At 43.1% G+C, this 25,644-nt stretch overlaps 1 protein-coding gene across 1 annotated transcript in view; it reads right to left on the minus strand.

Annotated features, from left to right (window-relative positions):
• TENM3 (teneurin transmembrane protein 3) overlaps positions 1–25,644 on the minus strand; it is a 290,741-nt gene that overhangs the window by 16,445 nt on the left and 248,652 nt on the right. The window contains exons 19-24 of the mRNA XM_026033502.1: positions 23,350–23,599; positions 16,918–17,150; positions 16,247–16,401; positions 14,614–15,488; positions 1,202–1,377; positions 214–449 (exon numbers count right to left, since the gene is read on the minus strand). Of these exons, the coding sequence (XP_025889287.1) occupies positions 214–449; positions 1,202–1,377; positions 14,614–15,488; positions 16,247–16,401; positions 16,918–17,150; positions 23,350–23,599 (1,925 nt within the window). The remainder of the gene's footprint in view (positions 1–213; positions 450–1,201; positions 1,378–14,613; positions 15,489–16,246; positions 16,402–16,917; positions 17,151–23,349; positions 23,600–25,644) is intronic.

Genomic DNA, 25,644 nt, shown 5'->3' on the forward strand with positions numbered 1-25,644 from the left:
GCTAAAAACAACAGTTTCGAGACCACAGAAAAGAGCAACAAATCAGGTAAAGCAGCCCATAAATGAAACAAGAGAAGCAACGCTTCCAATTCCACCGTAAGCTTCTCTATGGTAAATAACTGTGTGGTTGCTGAATGGCAATACCATGGGATGTCTCTATGTCCGCCCGCTCGCTTGGAACACATCGGTTTTCCRGGCGGCGCGCACGCTTACCCGGAGCTTGCGGCCAAACACGTTGACCTTTCCCTGGGCTTGCTCCTTCCGGAACCTCCACTCCACCACGTTCTGGCCGTTCTCGCCGGGCAGGGTCATGTTGCGCTTTGCTACCGTGGGGTTGGCCGTGCCCGCCAGCACGTGCGGCTCCGTCTGGTAGTGGGAATCCAGCCCGCTGGCGTACAGGATGCGCAGGGAGCCATCATAGCCGATCTGGTAGCTGTTCCTCAACTGATCTGAAAATGTTCCTCAACTGATCTGAAAAAAAAAAAAAAAAAAAAAAAAAAAAAAAAACCCTCAAAAAAGGAATGCACAAAATGCACTTTACCTACAAAGGTAAAATTATCTCTCTTTCCTACATTTCTTAGGCTCTACATGCATGTAACCATCCTGACTTGACTTGATGGCTCAACACCCAGGGTGCGATTGATAAAGAATATCTATATTACATGAGGGCACAAATGCCTTCAGGACCCAGTTTCAAAGTCACTTAAACACTTAAGAAAATCCCACCCTTGGTATATAAATCTTTGGATGGACATAAAATGCATTCTTTGTTGCTGCACTGGGCATTTCTGGCCTAATCCTAAACATGCTGTGACTACTGACTATTGCTAGGATATGGTTGCTGGGGCTTAACATGCTGTTTTGAAGCTCAGCGCTCACTTCACACCATTTCTACACTTCTTTCAATCCCTCTCCATTTTTTTTTCAGTTTCCTTTTTTTATGTGAAGCAGGTATTCTGAGCAATTCCAAAAGTAACTCGCAAGAGCTTTTTGGGTAGAAAACATAGTTATTTTATTTTCATTACATCTCCTTCTTTCTCTGATTCGTCTTATACATGCCTAAAAATATATATATGTATTTCTCCCCTGTAAACTCTGTACCTCTAAAGTGGCTCTCTAAGGATCTGACTGCTGCTTGTTATATTGTAAGAAAGCAGTTCTCAGTTTTAGTATCTGCTGAGGAATCTTTTGTTTACGGTACCTTGAACCATGGTATAGAAAGAATCAATTGATGATAAATTGGAAGTGATGCTGACATCTTCCTCTCTGCTGGATGATTCAATGTCCACTGTAATGGCCCTTTCCATTTCCCCATGAAGGTTAGTGACAACTCCAGTTGGGAATGTAACGTTTGTTAGGCGGCCCTCGCTATCGTAGCTATGAAAGGAAAAAAATATAATAAAAAAAATCCAAAAATGATACATAGCAGGAACAAATTGCTTTCATTTACCAGCAAAATTAACAAAAATATCAGCTACTCATATTGTTAGGGCACGTTTGCTTTTTGTGCACAGGATAGGCACAGCAAAGACTTCAAACGTGCTTTGAAGTAGTCAAAAGACTGTTTAACATACAGGAGCCTCAATGGTGATAGCAAGAGCAAACAGATGGATCTTCAGCTCTGCATATTATTCTTTGAAGTGTGACCAAGATCCTGCTGCACATCTAATTTGCCGTTTCAAAGGGAACATATTTGTTGGTGCTAAATTCCATAGCGTTCTGTGCTCGCTCCCTATTATCGGACTAGATTTTGCCGTTATTGTAGGGATCCYCAGCGTTTTTCATAGGCAGGATATCTTAACAGCCTGTCTCTTGGGCCCTGGCTGCTCCATGATTATGCAGACCACCTGCCCTCCTGCTCCGAGTGCTGAACACCCCGTGGGATTACAAGAAAGAGGAATCTGGGGTAATACTGAATGCACTCAAGCTGCCTGCACCTGCCAGTCGCACAACCAGCCTGCTGCTTGTGGACCACAGCGGGACAACTGTGGTGCAAACCATGCTGCAGTTGGGTTTTTCTACTGGCTCCACTGATACTTCTTTAAAACAAAACCTATGTATTCATTTGCTAGATACACATAGTTTCTGTAATGCAAATAAACTCAGGACTTGTAAAGCGTTTCTTTTCCCATCCCCATTACATCTACTCCAGCTGTTAACACCRCTGATGTGCTGTGAACAGTTCTGCACATGTGAAAGGAAGGTGACAAGGGAAGCTATCCCATCCCAAGTGCACACTGCCATACTGGGACTTTCTGAGAGCCAGGTGAAGTACCCAATGAAAGAGAGGATTCTCACACCATATATTTCAAATGCAGGTTCAAGACCATGTGCATATTCAAACATTAGCTTGGCTTCAGGTCATGAACTGTCTAAAAACCTCTTTTAAAGTTAGCTCTTTCAGTGCTGCAACCGGAATTCATCAGGTTAGGCATTCAACTAGGGCACCTAAGTTAGGAATATAGTCTCCCTCTAACTACAGGGCAGAGAAAAAAGGTATTTAAAAGGGGTATTTAGCCAATATAAAGCCTCCTTGCTCGTAGATTTTCATGCCTATACCTTGACTGTGCAGTATGATGCTGAAGGAAGCTTTAGTCTCCTAAGTAACTGTTAATGTTAGTTACCCTGCAGATCCACAAAGTGTGCTGGACACTTCATACTTAACAGTTATCATCAAAATTGCTCTTTCAGAAAGACAGAGAGAAAAAACATATACGATGGAGGTTACAGAAACTTTTTTTTGAATTGGGAGAATTAATTCCAAACAGCTTTAACCCATGATACACTGACTTTCTCTGAGTCCAGGAGTCTTTCCTCTGAGTCTCAATCTCCGGGACTGCTGCAACTGTAAAGATCAGGTTAAGAACTGKTTTTTTTTATTACTATTTTTCCCCAGTTTGCTTACTCTGTAGATTTGACAGCTTTTTGCATATAGCCATTTTCATCCTTTTACCACACTCACTTACCTCTGTTTACACGAGACTCTCACTTAGCAACGGGAAAAAGAAAAGCATGCTCAAAAGCACGAACCCATGCTGCAGGCTGGCAAAAGCAAGCAGGGAGACTCAGCCCTGGAAGCTAAGTACGTTTGTGGATAATAGGGTTTCTTCCAGGGAGTTTCTGACCCTGGTTTTGGCTCTTTTTCACGTGTTGGCCATGGCTAGCTAAGACCTTACACTTAAACAAKAAGCTGAAAGAGCCATACCCTTGTGCCTCAATTCGGCTGCTATCCTGTGACAAATAAGAACTTATGTCTTATTCTTCAGCTCCATAAGCTCATTTTCTTTTCATGCACAGCTTCCTTTCCCACTCCCGGGGAACATATAGTCTCCAATTAGCATCTCTGTCTACGTTCCACTTCATAGCATCATGTTTGGAGACGGTGTTTGCTCAGATTATCTTGTTGGGGATTATTTACTCACCCAGTTTGATTCCAGTAAGCCAAGCGCCACTTTCGCTTCAATCAATGCTTACTGAAGACATGGAAAGTGAGACTTCTCCACCAGACCTTTTCACCCTCTGAATTATGGTATTTACAAGAAATTTATTATCAGATTTCTGAGTGCAGTGTTTAAGCTCTGAACGCTGCTCTCCTTGCTTTATGCACAGGGTTATGAACCCTTACCGCCCCGGTTGATAAAGCACGTCAGGAGCCTGAGATAAGGAGTTAATATTACTAATATTACTACATTAGGGAGGAGCTTGAAGAGCAACAAAAATTCACTATAAAAATTTGCTATGTATTCACGTTCCTAAAAGCAAGTCTTTATAGCTAAAAGATTCTCACAAGCCACGAGAGCTTGGCTCAGGCTTCCTCGTGCAGGGAGAAAACATGAATGAGATGGGGAAGTTAAAAAGAGGATTTCTCATACTTTTATATCCAAGAATAAGAAGAAAGGAGGGAAATAGTATTTTTCTGCAATTCACTGCATATTCCATTTTATGAGAAAGTCTAACGTGCATGCCCTTCATTTTGTTCCCAGCACATCAAATACCAAACTTACTTCATACTTGATATCTTTCTGCCCACAATGAAAGCCTTATCAATGCTAAACATAGCAACATCACTCATACCTTTGGGCATTGCTAGGCCATTTTTCTTATTACAGCCAAATATCCTTGCACGCTGCTGCCAAGGTGAATTTATTCATTTGAGATTGTCAGTTTTAGACCGAGGGATCTCCTTTATCTGCCTGCCGCTCTAATATTGAAATGGCCCCAAAGGGACCGCGCTCTCCCGTCTGGAGGGCACGCACCTCCGTTTGGARTTTCGCAGCCCCTTTGATCTCTTCATCCCAACACACACGGCACTGCGGAGCCCTCCGATCTCTCACGGGATCCCTCCCGTCCCCGGGAGCAGGCCACGCACCAGCTTTTCCAGAATGTGCTTCCTGGCTGCTTCCCGGTGTCCATGAAATCCCCTGAACCCYATCCTACCCACACTTGCACAACCGTCTCCCCCTTTGGCCGCTAGCTGCAGAAGGCAGCGGCAGGGCAAGGGCAGATGTGACTGCCCCGTGCTGAATTCCCCCGTTTGATCCCATTCTTTCTTTCCCTTGGGGAGCTCGGCCACTGCCCGCTGGCTTCCCCCTTGTACAGGGAGGGATGCTCGGAGCTAATGATGAGCAGCTGCCCAGACCTGTGACCCCTCGCTCCTCCCCGGCTGGAAGCTGCTCTTACGCTGCTCATCTGCTTTGTTTTTAATTTCATTCCTTCCCAGCCCACTTCCTGTTCTGCTCTATGTAGGACACTTTTCCCTGTGCAGGGGGAGCTTCGTGGTAATCCCGGTCGCAGATGGAAATGCCCTGCATCCCGTGTTTCTCACTTGTCTTCCGCATGAGTTTTATTGTAGTTTGGAGCACGTTTAGCTCAACCCTACATTGCACGGCACTRTCTAATTCTGTTAATATCTAACAATCTATTTTGTATCGTAAGTTACTTCAGCCTAAAATAGGRCACTATAGAACCGAGGTGCATAGCAAAGCTAGCTGCTAAAGCAAACTCTGGAGTTACGATGGATACTGGTTTTCCACAAACCTCTGCAGCATTTTCTCTTAAGAAAATAATTTCTTTTTTCCTTTTCTTTCCTTTTTTTTCCTTCTGCTGTAAACATTTTAGGTTTAAAKGCCAGGCACAGTGGTTCCTGCACATTTCAGACAGCAAGACATGTAATTGCAATTAGTATTATATATTTCKTAAAAGACTGATTACGAATTGTACCATTTGTTGGGATCCTATTGGAGAAATGAGGCATTGAATGCACTTCAAAACACAGCCCCGTATAATTGTGACAGCAGAAGGCAAAGTCCTGCTAGACACTCGCTGAACACGTACTGGGCATTTCCTCCCTGCATCTCCAATTACCAGCGGTAGATGGAAATTTATGGAATGTTACCCCACTCCATTTCAAGCTATTCATAGACTGTCTTTTCCATCAAGGTGGCAGGTGAAAGCAGAAGGTTCAGGGTTCATTTTTAGAAGTGCAATATGCTGCGTTACGTGTATAATCACAGTGTTGGCACATACTGAAAATCTGTCCCAGCCTGACACTAAAACATCTCATTCAGCTTGTCAAGGCCAAAAGGTTTGCATTTACATAAAGGACCACTGCTCTTTAACGTTAAAGAATGATGGCCGGTTTCCAAATACATTATTTTAATCGTATTCAGCCTCCTCTAAAACGCTTGAGGTTGAGACCCTCCCAGACATGTCATGCAGAGATGGAAAATTACTGTATAGAGAAAGGGAAGTCACCCTGGTAGGCTGCACTGCTCACTCACGGAAGAGCTGCCTCCCAGATCAAAGGGAAATGCAACTACTGCTTATCCACCAACACCTTTGGGCTCCCATCACTGGGAAGAGGCATGAAACTCGCACACCTTCCACCTTCAAAAATACACAGCACCCGTTCTGACCACCCTTAACCGCTATTGCTGGAGGAAAGGAAAAGACTCAACTCCAGCCCTATGAAATTCCTCTTCTCTGAACAACTTTGCCCACTTTGATCTGCAGCCGTATTTCCTCTTCACCTGAATGATCCTGCTAAGAATGAACTGCCATGAAGCACGCATGAAAAAATGATCTTATTTTTTCTTTCATTCTTTAGTTTGACCGAAATCCATAGTTTAGTGGATCAATTTGTTTATAACCTTCTTAAAATAATATTAGCTGAAATACCACATGTAAGTATTTGCATGCTCCTTTACACCTTAAATGGCTTGGCTTATTACTTGCAAACTCAGAGCACAAACCGATCAGGAAGCCGAAAACACTAAACTGTAACTTCTTTTGGGGATCTAACAGATTGTTAAAATTGAACCATAAACAATGATGTAGCTATATGTCTTGTTATTAGTGCTCATCTTTTGTTTTACTTAACAAGAWTGAAGCAAAAATGTCATAACTGACAATTTGATGTGTGTTGGTAGGCTAGTAGATTACGAGTTTTTGTTTGTTTTTAACTTATAACGGTTAGCACTTTTCCTTTGTCCTTATCTGAAATAAAGGTAAATACGGGAGAAAAAAAAGCAACATCTAGCCAGTCTTACAGAATTTTAAGCAAGTGAAAAAAAACATATTTTTTTCTTCCCCCTGAAAATGCTTAGCTCAAAGATAACAGAGGCTATTTAGGAATCACAGAAAACTAGGCCTACGCGTAATTTTGAGAAAGACCTCAGGTAAACTGCAGCTCCAAGTACAATTCTGGATTTGGATTGTTCTGCTTGTTTTTAAATGGAACCCAGGCAGAAAATGTCTTCTCACAAAAAATAGAGACACTGGAAGGGTTTTAAAAAAGCTGTTAAATATCTGTCAAATTTTCCTGGCCTTCTCAACCTTCTCTGACCAAAGTCAGAAAAGTCAAGCTTAAATTCAAGCACCTGACCACCTTTTCCCATCCCATTATCTGCTAGATGACTTCCACGAAGGAAGGGCCTCGATCCCGTTTTCACTTGTGATAGTCTAACGCAACCATTTGCAGAGCTGGTTAAATATTTCAGGTAACGTTCCTTAGGCTGGCAAAGTGGTCAGGATGAATTTTCAGCTCATGTTTAATGAAGAAATTTCCTCCGCTTGGAGGTGATGGACAATTTCTCATTTCACCTTCCTGTATCCTAACCACAGCTTTCCAGGGTGCTGTTGTGTGTGTGCCTATTTTGTCACAATGTTAAAAGGACAGTTTTCCCTCTTCTCCTTTTTTGTGAACTGGCACTCAGTTCGCCAGGCGTGCGAGGAATTCACCTAAACAGGCCATTCCTGACAGCTGTAAGTTGAGAATATATAAGTGAAGTTTTGGATGCTCATTTGTGGAATGATGGAATGGAAATGGAAAGAGGTGGGAGCTGGGTGCCTGCGCCTCGCCGGGATCGACCTCCTCTGCATCCCGCGTGGCTTCCTGAGAGGGGTTCACGCTCAGCGTGGTGGGTACATTTTTACCTATAAGACCTCAGCTTTCACCCCCTCTTCTCAACCAGCCCTCTGCTACAGGGCATCCCGGTGCGTGGCTCTCCCTAACCCCCTGGCTCCCCTGGGCTGCTCTGTTTCTGGATCACATTTCCTGCCCCTCAAGAGCACATCGGACCGGCCTTGTGGTGGACACCCTCCTCTTCCCACTACCATTCCCATGGAAGTGGTAGCATCCTGATTATCCCAGGAAGCTACAATTAATTCCAGTTAATAAATTGGCATCCCAAAACAACTGACTGCAGAAAATAGCCTTTTTTGGGAGAGTGGGGAGGGGAAATCTGGAGCTGGATATCACCACTGCACCAGGTCTTCAGCAAAAGGAGTGCAAAGGAGGGAGAGAGAGCTTGTTTGGGTATAATCTCACTATCTGTTGTCTGATAAAGAAAATTGACACAGGAAAAAAAATATTAGCTCAGGAAWAACTGCACAAATGGCATTACCACGTTCCTGATAAAGCTGGAAGTGAAATGGATACCTTGAGAAGCCGAAGCAGAGTTGAACTGGATTGGTGGGGCAGGACGTTTATGCCATTAGTAAGAACGATGCTATTTTTTTCCTAAACTATCCTTGCTTCTAAAGTGCTCTCTGAAACCACACAGACATCATACCCTGATCTTCTTGATAGAAATCAAAGCACTTCTTCCTTTCCCATACCTGCAAGATGTAATAGTTTTGATGTGTATCTTCAGGGTTGCTATTTTGGTATTATTACCTATTCACTGGTTTCCCATTTCTACTTTTATTACTTAGCCTCGTTCTAAGGAGCTGGAAACACTCAAGAAGCATGAAAACAAGGAGCAAATGTCTAACAAATAAGATATGCTATTGATATCTGAGCAATCAGAGGGAGAGCTAAAGTTCTCTAAAAGATTTTTTATTGATATCTAATGGTATCCATTAATGGATTATTTTTAACATGCTTTATTCAAGCAGAAGGAGTCTGAAGCAGCAAATTTGTGTGCTCTGCTGTCAGCATAATTCTCACAAGACTAAAGTTATTATAGTGTTGTACTACAGTTATGGAGCTTATGGTAAAGTTAGCATTCCAGGTCAGAAAATTACAAAATCAGAAACTCTTGTTGAAATTAGAAACTAAAAATCCATTTAACAATTTATCTAAAGAAAATACGTAGTTTACAGGTACCACAAAGAACATTAAAAAAATATTGTTGCTAAGCTCTCCTCGGAAACTGCTTTTTGCATGAAACGTGGTTACATATATGTGTAGCACTGAGGTACTTAACGAAAATTTCCTGATTTAAATGACACATAAATGGCATTCCTCAGCTCGTTATGGGCATGCATGGATCAAACACATCATCTGGCTATTTTTCCAGAATTCCTTTGGGTAGGGGGATCTTCAGCCTGTTTGAATAGAGGTAGGTGCTTTAATCACTTTGATGGTCAGTCCTGCCTCCATGGCATCATATGGAAGAACGGGACAAAAATATGCCTACTAGAGTTTTCTTTTTTTTAATGTTAAGAGGACAAAAATACCTGAAAAGCACTATATGATACCCATGACATTCATAAAAGTGCTCCTTAGAGCTGCTAAAAGAAAAAATCAGATCCAAATTACAAATTTGTACAAAGTTCTGGTATTTGTCAGAAAGCAAAATCTAATTAGAACAAAAGCCACAAAGTTGCAAGAAAAAGTGGCTGGGAATTTTTAGAGATTCAAATTACTGAAACATAAACAGGATAGAAAAATGAACGCCAGCAGAAAGAGGAATGTTACAGGAAATGCTACAGAAACAGTAATTATGAAAACTGAATTGTGAACATCTTAGCACACAGTAAGCAGCCAAGCAAATTCACCTTGCTCTTAGGAGGTATTTATCCAAGCTGCTCAAAAGTCTCAAAATTTTTCACTATCTAAATTAAAGCTCTCAATCCACCTGCAGCGCATGGCCTAGGGCTGCGATTTGGGGGATCCATGAGGAAGGGGGCTCCCGGGATATGAAGTGCTTGGAGAGGCACCTGATGGACTGTCCAGGAGTACAAGAGGGGACTGAGAAGAAACGCTCCTGTGCAAAAGGAAAAGGGGCGAGAAATGACAGGGGACGTGGGAGGGAGCAGGATGATACAAGGTAAGAAAATACAGGAGGGAGAAAAGGTCTGGAGAGCCAGAAAGCGAAGTGCAAGAAAGGCAGCCAAACTGYAAAGAGGACGGCATCGTGGTTTGGATCAGTGCTGAGCCTCCGGAGACTGCTCCTAAATGGGGACAGAGGCAAGAGGGAAGACGACAGGGAAAAGACACCCAGCAGCCAAGGGAATTGGCTCACGGCCGAGGCTGCACAGCCAGCTCCTCGGTGTAGCGGCAGGGCTGAGGGAGCCCCCAAGGTGAGTCCGGCTCGTCCACACTCCCTGGAGGAGCGCGGGGAGCGAGGAGTATCTACCAGCCTATTTTAACCACCTAGCTCCAACAGCGATACAGCACACCCAGCAAACCCAGGGGCAGGCAGAAATTAAACAGAACCAGGTAATATCAATACCTTCTGCCTTCCAAAGTGCACTAGTAGCTGTGCCTCAAACACCGGAGGTAGCAGAAGCGCCTCGACCAGCTCTGCGGGAAGCTCCTGGTCCCCTGGCGCTGGACTCAGCACGATTTAAGGCATCTTTAAGGTCCATGTGGCTATAGGGACAATCTCTAGCAGCTCCGTGGCAGAGCATCAGCAGACAGGGACTCAGCAGGCCAAAGGGATTCCCAAGAACACCACTAGGGAAAGTAGTTATGGCACAAGGGTAGCAGATGTTAYGCACCTGGTCCGGCTGCTTCCAGGAAATAATTCTGAATTCTGACATCAGCCTGGACAAGAAGGAGTTGGGGAAGAGCCTGGCTGCGTGGCAGAACAGCGCCTTAAACTCATGATCAATTTAAGCAGAATGAATATAAGTCATAGTGACTCTTTTTCTGGAATAATTCACCCTCTCRAGCACCACTGAACAGTCAGTTAGCAGGACTGTTTTAAACCATTCTCAGCTAAACTGCCCGTGGCCTGKGACAAACTCTAGCTTTGCTCTCCAGATTAAAGAAAGAAAGAAAGGTGACTTTTTTTTTGGATCCGATGCTAGTGTGATTTAGTTTAGGGAAGAAAACATGAAGAGAAGCAAATCCAAATGCCTTCATACGTGTCTGCACAGCTGGACTGATTCTCCTCCCACTGTTGGGCTAGAATGATTTTTAAGATCRTCTCTTTCACTAAGAAAATGTTCCAAGACAAGAAAACACAGTTTTCTTAGCTCTCTTCCCTCCCAAATCACTGAGAACTCAACTGAAGTTATCTACATACTCTGGATCCATGCCCAGTTGCGTAAGATGATTTCTGTAGGAGAATACCTAAGGAAGCTATGGCTAATTTAGCCCCAAAGACTGATTTTGCCCGTACTAGAAATGCAGTATTTTTAGTTTCAAATAGCTCCTGTCATTTAAACAGACATATGACACACAAGGGTGAAACAACCCAGCCATAATCAGAGCTATTTGAAAAATTACATTTCTGATCTACTGGAAAATCTAATAGTTGCTTTAATCATGAGTTGGAAGCACAATTCACCAYGGAATACAAGTTCTGTCCCTCTCACAAAATATTTTGATGATACAAGTATATACAATGAAATGAATAAAACACATAAATAAATAAAAGCGAGCTCCTAAATTGAAGGAAAATATATCTCGCAATGAAATCAAAATATTTTCCTATTACCAAGGTAGAACAAGCAAGTCAAATAATTTTTTTCCCTACTTTCTTATTCCTTAGTATGACAGATTCTCTAGGGAAACCTTTTAGTTTTAGTCTAGCKAATCCAGCCTACTGAGAAACACGGATATGCAGAAGCTGCAACCAACAGACACATGCACATGTGGGTACCGTGTCCCACGACACAGTCCCTCATATTCCATACCTGGTTTTCCTTTTGGTGACAGCTGGCAGAGGTTGGTGCCTCTGGAAACCAAACCAGTGGGATTCACTGCTACAAATCATTAGCACAGGAAAGCAAAGTCACAGCAATGTTTGCTGATTTGAGAATGAAAGGTGCCAGAATGGCCTTGGTTTTATCTACTTTTTCTTCAAAATGGACACACAAAGATACAAATTTATACTATAGAGTATTTGTTTTTTAAGGCTGCTCTTTTCTTTGGGCAAGAAACGCAAGACAGTGCCTCTTTGCTCATGTAGCTTTCCGTAACGAGCGCGGATTTTTACTTTTGCTATTATCTTGCAGAAATAGCAAGAAAAGCTCCAGAAAGCACGTCTGCAAGAGCCATGACCTCGGGAGTCACACGGTGCCACCCCAGCCCCACAGCAGGCTGGGCTGCACGTGCCGAGTCGGCGCTGAGCGGGGCCTCCTCTGCTCCCCGAGAGGCTCCGCGGGGACCACGGGGTCGCTGCTGCCGCCGCCTGCTCCGGGGCTCTGCATCTTCGCAGTCACATTTTCCCCCATGTCTAATCTGAATCTTCCTCGCTGCAATTAARCAGATTACTTCTTCACCATGGATACGGAGAGGAGATTAATACTGGTGCCTCTGCAGAAGCCGTGTACACTTGCAAATTGCGCCGAGTGTAATTGCTTCACTTTCCCCGGAATTATCTCATTTTGGGAATTCTAACAAGATGTTCGTCTGCCCTAATTGTTTAGGAACGGCATAAACAGCAGCTTGGAAATAACACTAATACTTACTGAGGGGAATAGCATGCCCTTTTGCTGTGTCAAAGCACAAGGGTTCTCCACAAGCCAGCTGGACATGCCTAACACAGACCAGAAAGCCTGCATGAAAGCAGAGCAGATGTGACAGGGCGTCTATTTACAGACTTGGTAAATAACTATGGGCTTCGTGACCCACAGTATCCTAAATCTTTCCTATGATGAAAAACACAGACCTACAAACCACTTCATAGCAAATATAATATCCATTTTTTACGTACGCTCACACAGAAGCCATTAAGATACATCCAGGAGCCACCAACTACTTCTGCAAGGCACACAGTAGGCACACGGAAACTACAGGCAGCACGGCGAGAAATTACTGCTCTGATTAAAACTCTGGCTCCTCAGTTATCCAGCACGAACGCCAGCAGAATTTAAGGTGCCTGCTGTACCCAGCAGATGCCTTAATTCCGGTAAGAGACTTCCCGATCCCCCAGGCCGGCCGCCTGGCTGACACGCGTGTGGGGAGCCCGTGTTTCCATGGGGAGCCCGTGTTTCCGTGGGGAGCCCGTGTTTCTGCGGGGAGCCCGTGTTTCCGCACGTCGCCGTTCAACGCTGGATTTGCTCTCTGCGGGAATGCCCGGCTGCGAGAGCCCACCCGCAGCAGTGCCGTGGCTCCGGGCACGCAGGACGTGCCGGCCTCGTGCCAGCGCGGACCCCCGGCCTCCCGCTCCTCCGCGCCTCCCTGCCTTCTCCTCCTCTTGGCAGGGCCTGAAAGGACAGGCAGCGAGGCCCAAATGCACAATTAGGCACTGCAGGCGTGCACTAATGCTTTGGGAACGTGCCCGCGAGCGGAGCGCTGCCAATGCGCGGATTATTGTCGGAATACCTTAAAGCTGGCAGCAAGTGCCGTTCCCACCTGCTGCCTTTGTTCGGGATCCGTGTTTCCGTGCGTCTCCCCACTTGAGGACACAATGTGCAGGGAAGCAGCACCTGCTGCTCTCCTGTCTCTGATGGGCATATGCAAAGGCTGGAGAGGAGATACAGGTGCTCAGAGCCTCCCTGCATCCCGCTGCAGCCAAGTGGATCCGGACACAAGYGCAAAGTTATCTCTGAACACAGATGTCTGGCTTTGCGGCCACTGCCTGACACCAGCACTTTATTTTCTTTATCACGCGTGTTGAATTGAAAGCTTTTTTTAGGCCCTGACCTTGGCAGCAGTTGCTACCGCATTTCATCATAACGATAGCAGAGAAGAAGAAAAGACAGAGAAAAAAAAGAATAGAAAAAGAAGAGGCACTGGCTGGCTTTTCATGATGCCCTTTGTAACGCTGAACATCTCAACTGAGGCCCCTCCAACACTTTCACTCTACGTGAACTCCTCTGCTTTCTCCTAGGCACGTCTTACACAACTTCAGCATCTTTCTTTGATGCAAACAAAACCAGAAATGCTTTCCAACTGATAGAAATGACTGTTAAAAGTTCATTCTTTTTGATTTCCTTTAAAGAAATTGCTTACATGTTAAACTCCATTTTCAGTAAACTTTGCTTGGTGTATCAATTTGTACTTCCGTTTATTTGGGTGATAAAACTGTCTATAAAGACAACATCTGAATTCTTGAGTTCTCCTACCTCATATACAAATTGCCATGACCTTCCTTAGTTGATGCCATTGAGGATCCTGTAAAACATTTTGCTGATCTGCCTGGTAGGAACAGATGCTGATGACTCAATGACTGTAACAGTGGGTACAGCAATTCACTTAAAAGACTTGCCAGAGGTTAGTAAACTTACAAGTATTGCTCGTTCTTCACTATGTCTCACTGTTGTGCTCTTATCTGTATATTGCACTGACCGGTGGTGGCCTCTCTGCTTTTAACTCCTCCCTTCAGGAATGCCATTTTCCCCCCTGGCCCATATTGCCTTTTTCAAGTTTTGTGCTACTGTCCTCTGCTGGGGGTTCATCTCTGTGAAGGCTCACAAAGTCATCCATGACATCTTCCCTGCATATTCTCCACTCCATCAAACAAAACATTTTATAACTTAAAAAATATCCACCCAGCCTTTTTCTGGCATAAAAGCAGACATGCTTCTACTTTGACAAATTAAATGGAAATATCGAGCAGTGAAACAAATTTCTAGTCAGTGTTTGCTGCAAAACAATGTCAATCTAATGAACAAATGTAATGAGAAATATAGTTTTTATACAGGAACTTTTGATAAAAAATCTTGGTTGTCTGAGTTGCGGTTTTCTTGACAAGAGAGAGCTATTGCTTCACAATTATTTTGAAATATAAAACTGAAATTCAGAATAATCCATTTAAGATCATTCAAATCTACATCTAGAAGTCAGAGATGGAGACTGTAGGAGAGTCAGAAAATATTCTTCTATGTTTTTTACTATCAAGTGACATCTCTACAGTTGGTCCATCAGGCCCCARAAATATTTCAAAGGATGGTATTACACAACCCAATAAGCACCTGACTTTATGTACTTACTCGAAAAACGTGGTCCATCCGGTCTCGTCGCTTTTGGTTGCCAGAAGGCCACTGTTGCCGTGGTAGGTAAACAAAACGAGCTCCTGTCCTTGGGCAGTCATGCTTTTCAAACACCCATTAGTGCCTATCGTCAACCAGATGACCTGGTTATCGGGGGAGACCACTCTCACTGGCATCCTGTTGGGATCGCGCCGGATACGGAGCGTATTCCCATTGCTATCCGTTACCGCAGTAATGTCATTGTCATTGCTGTAGCTGAAGTTGTAGATATAGTCTCCAGTGACTAAACTCACAGTGTACTGGTGCGTACCATTGACATCAAAGATGTACAGCTCTTGATCAGTGGGAGAAGCAACTTCATAGAAGTTCACGGARTTCAGCAAGGGCTTGTTCTTCGACACGGCCCGTATCCTGATATTGCCCAGGTCGGCGATGTAGAGCGTTCCGTCCGGAGACACCGCCAGAGAGGAAGGCGCGTTCAGCTTGGCGTCCTTGGCGTAGCCGTCGCCGCTCTGGTAGCAGTCGCAGTTGACGTCGTTTTTGCAATCACACTCGGAAGGTATTCCAGCAACTAAGGATATCTCTCCGTCGGTTGTAACCTGCCGTATCCTATTAATCTTCTTTTCATCGGTCTCTGTGATGTAAAGCACCCCGCTGTAGGACACGGCAATGGCAGTTGCTGACTCCAGTGTGGTCTGCACCGCGTGCTTTCCCACCGAGTACTCCACTCCAGGCACCTGGCAGTGCATCGGCCTCCCGGCGGCGATGCGAACCTGGCGGTTTTCTGTGATCTGCAGAACCACGTTGTTATCCAAAACATAAATGGAGTTATCCATCGGGTTGATAGCTAGATCTGTAGGCCACTCCAGGCGTACCTTAACAAAAAAGGGTGTTTTATTAAACAGTTAGCCAGATGAAATTCAATTATCTAATCTACTTCCAGTTTAAGATTAATGCTTGAAGTGCTTTGAAACTATAACACAGGTCAGATTTCCCCTCCAATTAAAGCTATGGCTTTATGCATAGCCAATACATAAACAAAAAGCAGACAGATATAAAAAACTACAGGCATACTCCTAGTTAGCACTCTTGCTTTGCATTCTTGTATACCAAAAAATGAAAATTACTGCCTTCCACATGATGAAACACTGCACTGAACTCTGTTTTAAACACACCACTAGTGATGATCCTTCTTAATTACACAAATTTCTTGGGACAAATAAAAAAGTAGGCTCTTTTGTATATTCTCACATTCATCCTTTTGTATATTCTCACATTCATCTTAATATGCTAAGGATGTTAGTGGTCTAATTCACCCAGAAAACATCAACATGCCAATATCATCCCAACGTACTTTCTATTCTTCCAGTATTTACTGCTAGAATTAATGTCTCCTGCTGATAGCCTAGCTGTTCYAAACTAAACTGAACTTTATGGGCAGAAAAATTGAATACAGCAGCATTTATAGCTAAGAGAGTATAATGCAATTCATGCCCTTGGAATATAGGTCTTTGTTCCAAATTCTGCTGTTAAATATTCCTTACGCATCCTTCCCCATTCTCCGTCAGGAGCAAGCAAGCTGCACTTCCTGGCCCGAGCTCAGCTATCCAAATTAGCAGCAGTTAAGAAGTACCTGGCTGATGTGCATGCTGGTATCACAGGTGAGCGGTCGTGCTGAGGTCAGGTCGTTGGAGCCAAGCAACGTGGATATGATTCCATTTTGATCTACTTTCCTGATCATGGTGCCATCGACAAAATAGATTAGCCCATTCTTGTCGATTGCTATTCCTTCAGCAGAGAGAATAAAAGCTAGTTTCTTGTATGAGCGGGCAATGCATTATCCATAATCAACTAAGTTATATGTATGCAGTGAAAATTAAGGGCAGAAAATACAGTATCAGCCAGTAGATAGTACAACAGTTTGCAAACATACATCACATAATAAACCTATATTTACTATAAAATCTACTACTGTTGATTGCATTTACTGCTCACTGGAGAACATGCATTTTAAGTTAAATTGAAAAATTAGGGACCAAACATCACAACAATTTTAAACCTTCATTACAGTCAGCCAAAACCACAATCTAAGTGAGCATTTTAAAATGTTCAATAACCATAAAAGCCAAGTGTTTATATTTGTAAAATCAACCTGGGTCCCCTGTAACTCTTCCTCAAGGTTCTCTCCAGTGTGAAATACTCAAAACCAACTTTCCTACCCAAACACTGGAATCGGAATTAGATGCAAACAGGTCTTGGCTCCAAACTTTCATACTGAAGTCATGAAGGGGGAGCTCCTTTTACCTTTAGGGCTCATGAGCGTTGCCTCCACCGCCTTGCCTCCATCACCACATCTTGCCTCGTCAAACGGCAGGCACTGCTCCCCAGTCCCTCCGATCACCTCGGCGTTTTTGGTCAGGTCTTTGGCACCGGTGAGCGACCTGGGCCGATAAATCCTGCGCGTGTTTGTGTCAGAGACGTACAGATCTCCRGTGACAGGGTCTGTGGCGAGGTAGTATCTGTGAGCCGGGTTGCTGCTGTAAAGAAGAAATACATATGTTCTAATCAGCTGCCCTTAACACTGGGCCCAGAAAGCAAGGTGTCAGCTCATACGTGGTCTCTAGTAATGTATAAATAGTTAAAAAACACACCGATGCTGTAGGCACGTGCAGCATAAGCTGCAGCCCCAAGGCAGACTTTTGGCAGTGCTGGTTAAACCRCTCTGGCCAAACCACCTCGAGCTGCTGCAAGGGAAGGACCCGCTGGTGCAAGCAAGGTGGCAGCAGCCACTGCTGGGATGAGGAAGAGGAGGGAGAAGAGCCCTCCCTGGAGGCAGACACCCCTCCTCCTGCCATGCCCCTTTCACGGCAGGAGAGGCAGGGAACCCACCACCAGGGTTGACCTCTGCTGGCTCTCCGCTCCAGCCCAAGCCTCCCTCGATTCTCATCTCTCCTATGTCCAAAGGCAGTCCAGTCTGGCCTCCTCATTCATTTGGGGCAGAAAATGCAATTTTGCCTGTAATGCTCCTTCCGTGCTGCACAATTAAAGACACTTCCTCTCTTGGTAACAGACCAAATCAAACAGCAGAGTCTAAAAACTCCCAGGCTTTCTTAGTCTTCGAAAGCTTGGTTTAATTCCCAGCTCTGCAGCACAACCCCAACCCTAGCTTACACTTAGTTGCTGTTATCATCCCATCCATTTTATTCTAATTTATATAAGGCTGCTGGGGTGCATGGCTTATATAATTCATAAACAGATAAGGCAGAGTTCATATTATTAGTTCGTGGGCAAGAGATAAGACATCCTTCCTAAGCATTTGTTTAATCCATTCCTTTCAAAGAYGTGATGTGCATGATTTCCCGCGTTAGGGAATGGCATCTTTTCCCTCCCAAASTCTGAAAGGAGCTTTTCCTTTCTTCTTAACACAGAGTCGTATTTCAAATTACYGTACACATTGGCACAAAACCACTAACTATGCCAACACAGTCTTTATTACAGTGAAAACATATATTGCTAACCATTTTCTGAGAAACATACTTTTTGTCTCTCCACTGGTGCCACATAATTGAGAATTACTGTCTTTTCTCCCCTGCTGGTGAAAAAAACAACCCTGGAGAGCACCTTTTGGGCTGATATATTTTGGTGTAGAAACTTAACCCACTGCAGTTAGGATTCCTGACCTAATTTATGGCAAGAAGAACTGAAATGAGGTCATGTAAGTGCAGGAGGTGATTTCAGACGCTCTCCTAATGGACTGAATCAGAGTGTCAGAACAGTCAGTCCCATTTCTGACGTTTGCTGCTTAAACACGTCTCCCGATCCTGGKGATATCCAAACATCTGCTCGCAGGCTGCTGTACTTCACATTCTGCAAACATACAACTGTGCTAATATAACACATTTTTATGTACCGCCACTTGCAAAAAGCAGCAAGAGACCAGCAGGAACAAGTTGTGAACGAATTATGTCTTTAAGCGGGGACAGATTTTTATAGCCATCCAGTTACAATAATACAGAAAAAATGTGTTGCATAAGTAAGATTTTCTTTGGTTATAAGACTTTTAACGTGTTGGTTCAGAACAAAGAAACCAAGCGAAGCAGACTAATGAAATCACATACACAGTGATTAGCACCTCTTAAAAAGCTCTGCTATAGAGCTGCATGTTACGCAGCACRTCTGAAAACAATTAAATTCAGGCATACTCGAAATTTCTGTCTGTTAGAAATCCATTACTGGCAAAGTGCTAAATAGTTTAAGGATATTTTCGAAACCTCCATTTATGCAGAGATCACTTATATGATCACTGTGTAGTGTACAAATTATTTATACCTCCATAGACTGCAAATTTAATTATACCCATTTACATGATTACTTTGGTCTTTAAGAAACGCTGCAGACATTTCAAATATAAACACATTGCAAAATGTGAAATACGCAATTAAATTTTATTTCACTACAATTTAAAATAAAGTCCTTCCTTGTACTACTAAAATCTGAATTAAAGCACTTCTTGACAACTCATTTAACATTGCTTGAATCATATTTTCAATTGCTGGAAAAAGATTCATCAAATCAGAAATTAAATAATTTGTGTCTAACATTTCTTTTTAAAAGTATGTTCAGGGCATTTTCTTCATAAACAAAGAGGGAAACTATGGGTTTTAATTAGTTCTAAYAAAAATGGTGCTTCTCCTCTAATGTAGGGTTAGTTTTAGCAGTACACAGGTGATAATTTAAGGATAATTTCTCCTTTTGACCAACGAGCAAAATCTGGAGAGTGCTTAGGATATTGCTACTGAGTCAACAAAAACTCTCCAATCCCTCATATGGAGCAGCCAAGTGGCTCCTGAGGTACTGCCTTTCAAGAGAAGGTATCGGCGCTGAAGCTATCAGAAGCTATTGGGGACCACAGGTAATTAGTCCAAAAGAGCAGGGCCCAATTTGGGGAACTGCTTAGTGAAACCCATGCCTGTTTTCAAGCCAGAAAGCACCTATGCAGGTCTCAGACTGGGAGTGAGCACCYAGCGCCCGGAGCGCTGAGCTGAGACCATCCTGTTTCACTACAGCTGCCAGTGATGCTACGGTCCTGTCTTGGACAACTTCCAAAAAAGCAAGGAAGTAAACTCCACATTTCAACTTGCTCAGTGTAATCTAATCTTTGGAGGTAGCTCTGTGAAAGATGCTGTCCTATTCCAATGGGGACTGCAACTCAAGGCAAGTAACTAGGAATTAGCCTGTTCTATCTACACTTAAARGCAGTGTTTAGAATTTAAGGTGCACACAAACACACACATAGACACACACATATCTACCTAGCACAGGCCTCTTCAATGACCAGACTCAGCAAACCTTTTCCYGTTGTTGATTTTCTTAACATAAAATTGTAATGCAAAGGGTTGGAAAAGCTCACTGGTAAGTGCTGCCTCCTCTTTGGTTTTSTGGCTGCAATGATTCCTTTCCCAGAGCTTTTAACTTGCTTATGACACTCTTAATTCTCAGAGTTAGTTCCTCTGCATTACTCTCCACACAGAATCAAATCATTTATATTCTTCTAATCACAGCCCTTATCCATACTATCCCTCCCATTCATGGCATGCCTTCTAAACCATATGCCCTCAAAGCTGCTCTTGCATTTTACTGAACTTTCCTCTGCCTCCCTGCAGACTCAGGATATCACCATGGCCTACAAATGACCTCCSTGTCTTCAAAGTCCTTCTAAAAATTACTTCTTCCATGAATGCCCATCAGCATTAATCACTCACAGGCAGCAGTGTGTATGAAGACATCAGCTCAGCTTTGAGATTTACAAAATGCTAGGTCACTGCTATATTACAGAATAGATTTGATCTGCATTGGCTCCTTAATTTAGAGCTCGGGCTCCTTCAGAGGAGCCGGGGGGACATCGCTCTGCACTGAAGCACCGTGTTTAGAAGCGAGCTGACCCCTTGAAGCTGAATGCTCTTTATAAATCTTACTTGGTGAATGCCCATCTTGGTGCATTTTCTTCGTTTCAATGCTTAGCACTTATGTATTGCAAAGGCTCTTTTCTAAATCCTAGTTTAAATAGAAATCTCCCCCACAATTCCAAGTTTTTGTGAAACTGCACAAGCTGTCCTCTCTCTCCTTCAAGCCAGCCAGACACGCTCTTCCTTTCTCTGCATTTCTCYGCATCAGGTTACACAAGGTTCTGCTCAAGCTAACCCAGACAAGGGAAGCCCCAAGGTGTCCCTAAGCTGTGGGGCCCTCGGCGACCAAATTCAGTGGATCCTAAAGGTTCACACGGGTTAAAAAAGCAATAAAGCAATTTACAGAACAAAAGGCTGTCAAGGATTATTAAACTTCAAGATAGCACCCTGGGCTTAGSAAGTCCCTGAGCAGCGACACTCTGAGGCTGTGAGTGCACACAGGGAAAATGTCACAGATGATGAGAGGCACCGCAGAGCCGTCCGCCTGCTGTTGCACCAGGTGGGAGATGAGACACCAGGACAGCCRCACGTTTGGTCTATATTACACTGTGTGTCTGCTGGTGTGCGCTTCAGGACAAGGACCTTTATCTAAATTCCAGTGCTTTTGGATTTGGGGCTCATTAGCTCTGWTGGTTTTTCACCCTTTATTGGCATATGGGTCCCGATGGGGGAGAAAACCCAAGTGTGTAGGACAGCACATGGGGATGCTATCCACCCCACGTGCTGGCTCCACGAGTCCCACTGCAGAGTGGGTCTGCAGGGGGTCCTCTCCATGGTTCTCCACCCCTGGAGGAACCTCCCTCACTTGACAGCTGCTCTAYGGGGCTGTGGAAATGCTGTTGCAATAACCAGTGCAGGGCAACTGCAGCACTTGCACGGCCGAATCGCTGACCTGCGGACACGCACAGAGCTCCYGTGTGCTCCCTCTCCAACACCCCTTACCAACACAGGCCCTGTTTCTGAAATGCCACAGTTGAGCTTGCAACCACATTCATGCCAGAAACAGCATAGGATACCACTACCAAATGACAGAAAACAAACTTCGCTACTTGTCAGCCCCTTAGTCCCACTTGTCCATTCCAGACTCCCATTTGGAGTATCCATATTCCACACGTTTGGCAATACCTAGTTGTAATTGCAGCTTGGCCCCACCACAAAGGTTGCAAGCCTTCCAGAAGTGATGGAACAAATGCAACCCACCGCTGAGTCTGAGTCACACCTGCAGGAGGGCACGAGCCACCCAGGCTGCGCAGCAGCTCCCAGGGCTCCCATTCTCATCACTAGCACTGATGCAAACACCTTATGCAGTCATGGGGCTTTTTTTCCCAACATGTTTGAAACATCAGTTCTTAAACATAAAAGCTTTCCTCACAAAGACATATGGCCAAAAGCTAAGCGATTAAATTAAAAAAAAAAAAAAAAAAAAAAAAAAAAAANAAAAAAAAAAAAAAAAAAAAAAAAAAAAAAAAAAAAAAAAAAAAAAAAAAAAAAAACAGGCAAAAGGAAAGCTGAGATGTGACTCTGTGGGATTTGTTTAAAAAAAGAGGAAAAAAATAGGCTGGCAGCAAAAAAGCAGAGAAGGAGGGTTGCTGAGCCTTATGTATTTAGCAGGTCTGTCACAAAGTCTTGCAGGGTTTCATGTATCCAACAAGATTTTAGCACACCAGCTCCGGTTTTGTCTCCTAACCAGCAAGGCTGTTGTGGCAAAGCAATTCCAAGCATCCATCTTCTTTTCCTCTGCCCCTGCCTAAGCCAGGATGCACAAACGTTGTACTGCATCCTCCTGGCTATTATTTATTATGACAAGTCTTAGCTCCTGGAGCCATGCTGTGGTGCGACAATTTTAGCTCTCATTCTTAGGAGAGGGTCTTGCATTTTGGATGAAGAACTCTCTTAAATGTGAGCCTGAAAAGACTCCACATCAAAAGGCTAATAACATGAACTCACTTTATACTTCTATAATTTTATTAGCCATACGCCATTCCCACGGTACTCGGGGGGATCTGATTAATGAGTTTTGATAGGATCAGCAGAAGTGCTGCCAGCAAGGAGTGAGCAGAGACGAAGGGACAGCAGAGGAGGGCACACACAAGAGGAGCACCGGCTGCGGACAGAGAGCGATGAGAAAATATGAACTYGTATCTGGCAGGAGGATGCGACCTGACAGCTGACATAACTAAAACATATGAACTCATTATTTTTGAAAAATATTTCTCTTTTCTAATAATACATCTCAGAAATGACTTGTGCGTTATAAGCATTCAGTTGTTTAAAAAAAAAAATAGAAAAAGGAACAGTTAGAGAAATATAAATCTTCTTTAAGAAATGCTTACCTATGTCTAAAATCTTTATTTCTTGGTGGGAGCAAGTAAAAAAGAACAGAAAAACATTATTAGAGAAATATTCAGAATATTTCATCGCATTAGAAGATGAAAAGGCGGCAACATTTAAATGTATCATTAGCGAAGCGATGAATCGCCAACTTCTGTCCAGTCATGTTGACTACATAAATGAACTCAGTAAATCCACAGATTTGGGTAGACTAAATTTACAGTTTAGATTTGCATAATTAAAATACTTTACCATGGTGAAGCTTTCTCACTTCCTTTCTAAATACTATTTCAAAGGTACCAAAATCTTCTGAAACAAATTYCTTGTTCCCAAATGCATTTGGAAACTCTGCCTTGCACAGTGCCAGAAATCTATACCACACTTTAGTTCCCAACAGGAATCCACAACTCGGAAAGCTGGAGATGAGAAAAAAMCATACCTGAGTTCCAAAACACTCGTTACATTTCCAGATGGAAATATCCGCCGAACATAGTTGAAATCCCCCACGTAGAGGCTGCCATCTATCCCACACGCTAAGGCAACGGGGGCCAGTAATTTATTACCATCCGCTTGGCCATTGCAACTCGGGCAGGAGATGCTGCGTCTTCTTCCATTGCCCATAATGCTACTAACAACTGGGGGCTGCTGAGATATAAATTGATTTTCACCRTTTCCTTTGTACAGGATTCCTGGCAGAACATGTAAAAAACAGAAATTCCAGAACAGTTAATAGCAGCTTTTGAGTGTAYGTGTGTATATGATGGTGTGGAAATATTATAAATATTCAATTTAATTTGATTAATGTAACTTAATAGACATTTAATTTTGTTGCACTAAGATATTTTCCATGTTAAAATTGATAGAATTTTGCTGAGGCATTAAGAGTTACACTTAAGTCAAAAATACACTAAAAATACATCTGAAACATTAAATTATCCTATTCACATAATGTAGAAGAAACACTACATATACTACAATTACAGAACCCAAGCAAATCCGCAGTTATTCTTATTTTAAAATGTTAACAGATTTTATTATTTATAAATCAGTATAGAAATGTTCATATTTAAGGAAATGCAAGGCCTGCTTAATAAATATAAGCCCTGTGCTCCTAATTCCTTCTGGGGTTCCTCCTAACCCCAAAATGGAAACTCTAACTGTGCATGTATTATTAAAATAATGCTAATTTTATTTCTGAAGTCCTACTCCGCCTAATTAGGATATGATGTCAGATCTAATCTAAAGTGGATCGCTGCTGCCAACTGTAAATATTAATTAAAGAGCCACTTCAAGAAAAGTTGGTGATTGCCTCAGTCGTACATCATAAAAGGCTCTTTACTCGGCTAACAATAAAAATGTACCTCTGGCAACAAAGTCTGCCTCGATACCATGTCTGCAGTTATAGGCAGTTATTAAAAATGTCAAAACAACAAAAAAAATGTGGTGCCAGGCCAACCTGCCTCTTAAACTTAATTCTGCTCTGAGGCAGGAAAGGAACAATAATTTTGTAAAGCCAAAGCAATGTGCCAGCAGTATTTTTTCTTCCTTATGGCCTCAAAAGGAAACCCAAAAAGAAAAACGAATGCTTGATGTGAAACCTGCAGTCCTAGGAAAAAATCTCTGAATTTACAGGGTACTAAGGATTGCCTGGACCCTCATTATTATATATCTCAATGAACCCATCAAGGTGTCCCCCAGTATCAAAATACATTTTTATGTAGTGGAATCCATGTAAACCACACGTCACTTTGCACTTTAAGAGTGATGCATGCCTTACAGACAGCACGTACACAGCTTCAAAGGCAGTTTGGGGGCTGAGGTGTACATTCGTTTTTTCAGATGCCTTCAAAAAATCACCATTTGAAAAGCATATTTAGGAAATTTAAGACGTATTCCTCTTCTTTTCCTGAAAAAATTGCACTTTTTGCTGAAGGATATGAGTAAATTTTTTTTTTCCTCTTAAAAATGTGATCTTTTTAATGTGATAAAATTTGGGAGATATAAATACAAAACCACTATACATGGTAAAATCAGGAAAAATGCAAATGGCTTATGGAATCCTAAAGACAAGTAATCTAAATAAGTCATCAAAATAAAACAGGTAGAATGCATTTTTGTGAGTAGCCAAAGCCAGGACACATTAACGATAYACAAAACTGCCTCTCCCTGATGACATCACTTAGGACAATCACGGAACCATAATTTTGCCCAGAACAGCCGAGCTCTATAATTTTCATCAGAGGAATCCTACAAGTCAGCCCAGCACACTGCTGCACCTGATTTATTCTGTCATTACTTTGAGAAATGGGTCTTTCCCACCTCTCCCCTGCTACCGTGGGCCGCAGGGACGAACATTAGACTATTCACTGCAGCAGCAGCTCCGTGCAAGGCCCTGTCCTGCTCTCCAAACACCTTTCCCAGCTCCTCCTCCTTGTCGCCACCACTCTCTGCTCCGTTCACTCAGTGAGACACACGCCACTTTGGAAAGTCATTACTTGTCACAGGCACTCTTGAACATAATTTATAGCCTCATCGATTTACCTTGCAAACAGAGTCAGTCTCATACGTACATTTAGAACTGCGACCCTTTCCGTTTCCACATGGACTACCACAAACAACTTTGCYCAGATTTTTTTTTGCAATTTAAATTAGGGACAACGAAGCCTTTCCCAACGAAGGGGGGGTTCCCTTGCTTATCCCAGTTGGAAGCAATGCTTTAGGAGGTGATGGGCAG

This window comes from Nothoprocta perdicaria, unplaced genomic scaffold, assembly GCF_003342845.1.
Source record: "Nothoprocta perdicaria isolate Ctin4 unplaced genomic scaffold, notPer1 scaffold_13, whole genome shotgun sequence".
Taxonomy (NCBI): domain Eukaryota; kingdom Metazoa; phylum Chordata; class Aves; order Tinamiformes; family Tinamidae; genus Nothoprocta; species Nothoprocta perdicaria.